The sequence below is a fragment of the Rhinopithecus bieti genome, unplaced genomic scaffold (genome assembly GCF_001698545.2).
Source record: "Rhinopithecus bieti isolate Rb0 unplaced genomic scaffold, ASM169854v2 scaffold_42772, whole genome shotgun sequence".
Lineage (NCBI taxonomy): Eukaryota > Metazoa > Chordata > Mammalia > Primates > Cercopithecidae > Rhinopithecus > Rhinopithecus bieti.
The window spans coordinates 1,788,454-1,795,585 of NW_016818842.1; the positions used below are offsets into that span (position 1 = coordinate 1,788,454).

The 7,132-nt window shown below is 54.3% G+C and overlaps 1 protein-coding gene across 1 annotated transcript; it reads right to left on the reverse strand.

The window, feature by feature from the left end:
* Nucleotides 1-3,498: 3,498 nt before the first annotated feature.
* Nucleotides 3,499-4,511, reverse strand: HSPB1 (heat shock protein family B (small) member 1). The gene has a single exon (XM_017857652.1). It carries the CDS (start codon nucleotides 4,241-4,243, stop codon nucleotides 3,626-3,628), a length of 618 nt encoding a protein of 205 aa, XP_017713141.1. The 5' UTR covers nucleotides 4,244-4,511; the 3' UTR covers nucleotides 3,499-3,625.
* Between the last annotated feature and the right edge of the window lie 2,621 nt (nucleotides 4,512-7,132).

A 7,132-nucleotide genomic window follows, 5' to 3' on the forward strand; every position in this document is an offset into this window, starting at 1 on the left:
CCTGTCCCTCCTTCTCTCGGTGGCTCTCCCCTATCACTAAGAGGCTCTTTGGACCCAGCTCTGGGGTCTCCTGTTACCTTTCTGTGGGCAGCTTTTGCTTCTCTCTCCACCCTTTCAATGGAGCAGTTGAAAGCTGCACCTGCCAAACCCTGAGTTGATTCTATAGCCGGAGTGATGATGGCGCTTGGAAATAATTCACTCCTGGGCAGCCGGGGGCTGCCTGATCTTACAGACTGTGAGGTCAGCAAGCCCCAGACAACACCCCTCCTGGGGTGGAGGGGCAGTTCCAGGCCTCTACAGGCCTGTCCTCCCTTTTTGTTTGTTTGTTTGAGATCTTATCTCACTCTGTTGCCCAGGCTGGATTGCAGTGGTGCAATCTCAGCTCACTGCAACCTCCGCCTCCCGGGTTCAGGCAATTCTGTCTCAGAATTTGAGACTAGCCTGGCCAACATGGAGAAAGCCTGACTCTACTAAAAATACAAAAATTAGCCAGGCGTGGTGACAGGTGCCTGTAATCCCAGCTGTTCAGGAGGCTGAGGCATGAGAATCGCTTGAACCCAGGAGGCAGAGGTTGCAGGAAGCTGAGATTGCACCACTGCACTCCAGCCTGGTGACAGAGCGAGACTCCATCTCAAAAAAAAAAAAAAAAAAAAAAGAAAAGAAAAGAAAGAAAGAAAAGGCAGGACAGGCCTGGAGAGGCCCGGAATTGCCCCTCCACGCCAGAAGCAGCACAAAGACTCCACAAATCTCCTGACACCCAGCAGAGACCCCCAGATCTGGGCCAGCCTGCGCTGTCCTACCAGCCAGAGCCCACTATGCACAGAGGTGCTGCCCCAGGCTCACATCATCTGAGCTGAGCCCTGGAGCGAGGGCTGGGACCTGCTCTGACTCCCCACCCTGCTCCAGATGTGGGTCTCTGGACAGGGAACCCACGAGGGAGTAGACGTAAAGAGGCTGGGCCGGGCGCAGGGGCTCACTCCTGTAATCCCAGTACTTTGAGAGGCCCACGCAGGAGGATGGCTTGAGTTCAGGAGTTTGAGACCAGCCTGGGCAACATAGCGAGACTCCATGTCTATCAAAAAAGAAAAAAAAAAAAAGTAGCCAGGCTTGTGGTGTGCTCCTGGAGATGCCTTGAGCCCAGGAGTTCCAGGCTGCAACACTTTGGCGTGGTGCATGAAGATCTCACTACTGCACGCCAGCCCGTGTGAAGGTGGGAGACTGTCTCTAAAAAAGAAGCTGGGGCCAGACACAGTGGCTCATGCCTGTAATCCCAGCACTTTGGGAGGCTGAGGCGGGCAGATCACCTGAGGTTGGGAGTTTGAGACCAGCCTGACCAACATAGAAAACCCTGTCTCTACTAAAAATACAAAAATTAGCCGGGTATGGTGCTGCACGCCTATAATCCCAGCTACTCGGGAGGCTGAGGCAGGAGAATCACTTGAACCCGGGAGGCAGAGGTTGCAGTGAGCCAAGATCACACCATTGTACTCCAGCCTGGGCAACAAGAGCAAAACTCAGTTTCAAAAAAAAAGCAGCAGCAAGGTGGTGTGGGGTGATATTGGGGGTGGTGTGGATATGCTCCAGGCCCTCACCTGCAGGGTACCACCCTTCTTAGGGAACCTGGGAAAGTCAGGCTGTGGGCTGAGAAAACAACATGGGAGTCTTTTTTTTTGAGACAGAGTCTCGCTCTGTCGCCCAGGCTGGAGTGCAGTGGCGGCGCAATCTCGGCTTATGGCAAGCTCCGCCTCGAACATGGGAGTATCTTGCTACAGCCTCAGACTCTGGGTCCCTCAAAAATTTGAGGACCTTGGGACTGAGCTCCAAAGCTCCCATCTGCTTTTTTTGTTTTCAGAGTTGATCTCCGCTCACTGCCTCTGCCTCCCGGGTTCAAGCAATTTCCCTGCCTCAGCCTCCTGAGTAGCTGGGATTACAGGCACCCACCACCACACCGGGCTAATTTTTATACTTAAGAGATGGGGTTTCACCATGTTGGCCAGGCTGTCTCAAACTCCTGGCCTCAAGTAATCCACCCGCCTCGGCCTCCCAAAGTGCTGGGATTATAGGTGTGAGCCACCGCGCCCGGTCCCCCATCTGCTTTCTATCTCCACGACTTCCCCTGGGCCTCATTAGAGGGTGGTAGCTAGGGCAAGGGCAGGCAAGGGAGAGGGAGACCGGGCCCTTGGAAGCCTGACTACACCTGGAGGGAGGCCAACTGGAAATAAATACAGGCAACAAGAACTGCTGGCCCAGCCAGCAGCACAGGTCTGAGCCCATGGGTTGGCCAGGGCACTGCCCAGTCTCCCCACCCCAAGACTCTGCGGGCTCCGTTCTCACCCCAGTTCTGCTTGCCAGTTCTCTTGTGACTGCCAACAGGGATGCCCTGGCCTCAGGGGGTGTGGCGGTGAGAGACAGATATATCTAAGCTTGCCAGGTCCACTGCGGTGCCCTTGGGGTGTGCTGAAGTAGATGCCAAGCTTTTGACATAGTAATCCTCCCATCAGCTCTGTGGGGAAGTTCAATTACCTCTGTGCCCCTTCACCTGGGACCCAGCCTAGGTGCTCCTGGGAACTCAAGCCTCAGGTGCTTCTCCTAGTTCCTCCTCCTTCCCAACCTTACAGCTTTAATTGCAATCGTAACCTTGCAATCATGACCTCTTTTTTTTTTTAAAGACAGGGTCTCACTCTTTCTCTCTGAGCTTTTGATTGTTTTCTTTTTTTTTTTTTTTTTTTTTTTTTTGAGACAGAGTCTCGCTCTGTCGCCCAGGCTGGAGTGCAGTGGTGGGATCTCAGCGCACTGCAAACTCTGCCTCCCGGGTTTACGCCGTTCTCCTGCCTCAGCCTCCTGAGTAGCTGGGACTACAGGCGCCCGCCACCTCGCCCAGCTAGTGTTTTGTATTTTTTTTTTTAATAGAGACGGGGGTTTCACCGTGTTCGCCAGGATGGTCTCGATCTCCTGACCTCGTGATCCGCCCGTCTCGGCCTCCCAAAGTGCTGGGATTACAGGGTTGAGCCACCGCGCCCGGCCTGTTTTGTTTTCTTGAAACAGGATCTTGCTCTGTTGTCCAAGCTGGAGTGCAATGGCATGATCTTAGCTCACTGCACCCCTCAACTCCTGGGCTCAAGCGATCCTCCTGCCTCAGCCTCCTGAGTAGCTGGGACTACAGGCATGCAGTACCACTCTAGCTAATTTTTATTTTTATTTTTTAGAGACAGAGTCTCACTACATTGTCCAGGCTGGTCTAGAATTCTTGGCTTCAAGCACTTCTCCTGCCTCAACCCCCCAAAGGGCTGGGATCCCAGGTATGAGCCACTGCGTCCGGCCCTATGACCTCTCTTTATGAATGTGAGTCGGCCCGTGTCCAGCAACCTACATCAGTGTACCAACATGGCCCAGCACGGGGCTGGGCACACAGTACACCCTGAGTAAAGGTGACTTGTGGAAGCCAGCAAATGGCAGGTGCCTGAGGCTTCCTTCCACAAATACCTAGGTCTGAGCCAGTGACAGGTGGGTTACTTGGAACTTTATTTGAGAAAAACAAGATAAACGTATCAAAAGAACACACAGGTTGAGGGTGGGGGGGGCACAGCCAGTGGCGGCAGCAGGGGTGGGCATCCGGGCTAAGGCTTTACTTGGCGGCAGTCTCGTCGGATTTTGCAGCTTCTGGGCCCCCAAGCTGGGCCCGCGACTCGAAGGTAACCGGGATGGTGATCTCGTTGGACTGTGTGGCTAGCTTGGGCATGGGGGCTTCCACGGTCAGTGTACCCTCAGGGGACAGGCAGGAGGAGACCCGGGTGGGGTCCACACCGGGGGGCAGCGTGTATTTCCGCGTGAAGCACCGGGAGATGTAGCCATGCTCGTCCTGCCGTTCCTCGTGCTTGCCGGTGATCTCCACCACGCCATCCTTGGTCTTAACCGTTAGCTCGTCCGGGGCGAAGTGGTTGACATCCAGGGACACGCGCCAGCGGTCCGCAGTGTGCCGGATCTCCGAGACCCCGCTGCTGAGTTGCCGGCTGAGCGCGCGGCTGTAGGCGGGCGCTGCCACCGCGGGGCTCTCGATCGCGGCGGGGGGCAGGGGGCGCACGTAGCCTGGCCAGCTGCTGCCGCCGAACCACTGCGACCACTCCTCCGGCAGCCGGGGCAGCCCGAAGGCCTGGTCGAAGAGGCGGCTGTGCGGGTACCAGTCGCGGAAGGGGTCCCAGCTGGGGCCCCGCAGGAGCGAGAAGGGGACGCGGCGCTCGGTCATGCTGGCTGACTCTGCTCTGGACGTCTGCTCGGAGAAGTGCGGGGCGCTGGGCCCGGCTGCGCTTTTATGCGCTTCCAGTCGGGTATTTTTAGCAGGCGGTGTTTGAGGTCTCTATTAATGGCAATGACCCGCTTGAGGGCCGCCCCACCCCATGCACTCCTCCCCTAGCGTTCAGGGGCCGTGGGCGGGGCGAAGAGGGTTCTGCCCTCATCTGGAACCTTCTCTTGTTAAGGAAAACAAATGAGTTCGAGAGCTGGACGCTGGAGCCCTGCCATGGCAGGGCACTCGCCGGCCCTGGTACTTAAGAGCTGCGGACTGTGACCCGTGGCCAGGGCCGTCCTTTTGTTAAGGAGGACAGAGCCAGACAGGTTGGGTTGGGGCATACAACTGAGAAGTGGCAGAGGCAGGATTGGAATCACAAGCGTGTGAGATGGAATGTGATATAAAGCAGGCTGGTGCTTGAGCCCAGGAGTTCGAGACTGCAGTGCGCTATGATCTTACCACTGCACTCCAGCCTAGGCAACAGAGCAAGAAGCTATCTGTTAAAAAATTTTTAAAAAGGGGCTAGATGCGTGGCTCATGCCTGTAATCTCAGCACTTTGGGAGGCCAAGGCAGAAGGGTCCCCTGAGGCCAGGAGTTTGAGACTATTCTGGGCAACATAGTGAAACCCTACCTCTACCAAATTTTTTTTTTTTAATTAGCTGGGCATGGTGGTACACGCCTGTGGCCCCAGCTACTCTGGAGGCTGAGGGAGGAGGCTCCTTTGAACGCCGGTGAGTAGAGGCTTTGGTGAATCTGGATTGCACCACTGCAGTTCAGCATGGGCTACAGAGCAAAACCCTGTCTCAAAATAAGTAAATGAATAAATACAAATACAAAGATAAAGCAGTCTGGGCTGGGTGTGGTGGCTCACCCCGTAATCCCAGCACTTTGGGAGGCTGAGGTGGGAGGATCACCAGAGGTCAGGAGTTTGAGACCAGCCTGGCCAACATGGTGAAACCCCATCTCTACTAAAATTACAAAAATTAGCTGGGTGTGGTGGCGGGCGCCTGTAATCGCAGCTGCTGGGGAGGCTGAGGTGGGAGAATTGCTTGAACCCAGAAGGCAGAGGTTAACAAATTAGCCAGGTATGGTGGCATGGACCCGTAGTCCCAAATACTCAGGAGACTGAGGTGGATGAATCACTTGAGCTGAGGAGGTCGAGGCTGCAGTAGGCCTGATTGTGCCACTGCACTCCAGTCTGCGTGACAGAACAAGACCCTGTCTCCAAACAAACACAAACAATTATATTACCGTGTTTTTACTGTATGTCTTCTATGTTTAATTAATTAATTTATTTATTTAGAGATGGAGTCTCCCTCTTTCGCCCAGGCTGGTAGTGCAATGGCCTGATCTAGGCTCACTCTAACGTCCACCTCCCGGGTTCAAGTGATTCTTCTGCCTCAGCTTCCCAAGTAGCTGGGACTACAGGCAAGTGCCATGACACTGGCTAATTTTTGTATTTTTAGTAGAGATGGGGTTTCACCATGTTGGCCAGGCTGTTCTTGAACTCCTGACCGCAAGTAATCCACCCGCCTGGGCCTCCCAAAGTGCTAGGATTACAGGTGTGAGCCACCGCGCCTGGCCATCTTCTATCTTTAGAAACACTAATACTTACCATCATGTTGCAGCTGCCTCCAATATTTGGTGCAGTCATACGCTGTAGAGGTTTGTAACCTAGGAGCAGTAGGCTAGACCATATGACTTAGGTGTGTAGTAGGCTAGACCATCTAGATTTGTGTAAGTCCACTCTGAGATGTTCCCACAATGATGAAATTGCCTAACAAGGCATTTGTCGGATGTATCTCTGTTGTTAAGTGACTCATGACTGTAATGGGTTGGCCTGAGGATTCGGTGACCTAATGCAGGTGATGACTTTGGCCCAGAGCCTGGTACATCATAATTATTAGTTGTTACCTGCCTGGGATTGAAGAGAGGGAAGAGGAAGGAGAATTGGCGGGGTTTGGCAATTTTCCCCCTTCCCCTAACAGTGGGACGGGCCCAAATAAGAACCTCTAAGGCACAGTGTGCTGAGAGGGGCCAGGAGGAAGATTACTGTCACATCTCCTACTATATGTATCTTTCCTTAAGAAGCACTGGTTGGGCCAGGCGCGGTGGCTCACGCCTGTAATCCCAGCACTCTGGGAGGCCGAGGCGGGCGGATCATGAGGTCAGGAGATGGAGACCATCCTGGCTAACACGGTGAAACCCCGTCTCTACTAAAAAATACAAAAAATTAGCCGAGTATAGCCAGGCTGGTCTTGAACTCCTGACCTCAGGGAATCCACCCACCTTGGCCTCCCAAAGTGCTGGGATTACAGCCGTGAGCCACCACGCCCGGCCCATGGTGGTGCATACCTGTAGTCCCAGCTACTCAGGAGGTTGAGGCAGGAGAATCGCTTGAACCTGGGAGGCAGAGGTTGCAGTGAGCCGAGATTGTGCCACTGCATTCTAGCCTGTGCAACAGAGCAAGACTCCATCTCAAAAAAAAAAAAAAAAAAAAAAAGAACTGAGCCCTTGAAGATGAATGTGAATTCCAAGGGAGTGAGCAGAGCGTGTGGGTTTTGTGCCTTAAGTTGCACAATCTCTCGGGCAGCAGGGATAGATCCAGTCTGTTCTGGTTTCAGGCAAGGTGAAGGGAGCTTGTGTCTACAAAGGACTGGCAGCTCCCATCCAGAGCGTGGCTGGGTCTGGTAGAGCCACACCTGGAAGTGTTTATAACCACACGTGACAGCTCCCTCTTGGGTGGGGCACCCCGGGCTCCCGTCTGGGCCAAGGTGAGCAGGCAGAGACAGATGAGGGCCCTCCCTGGCTCCTGACCTCACCTCAACTTTATACAGCTGGGGATG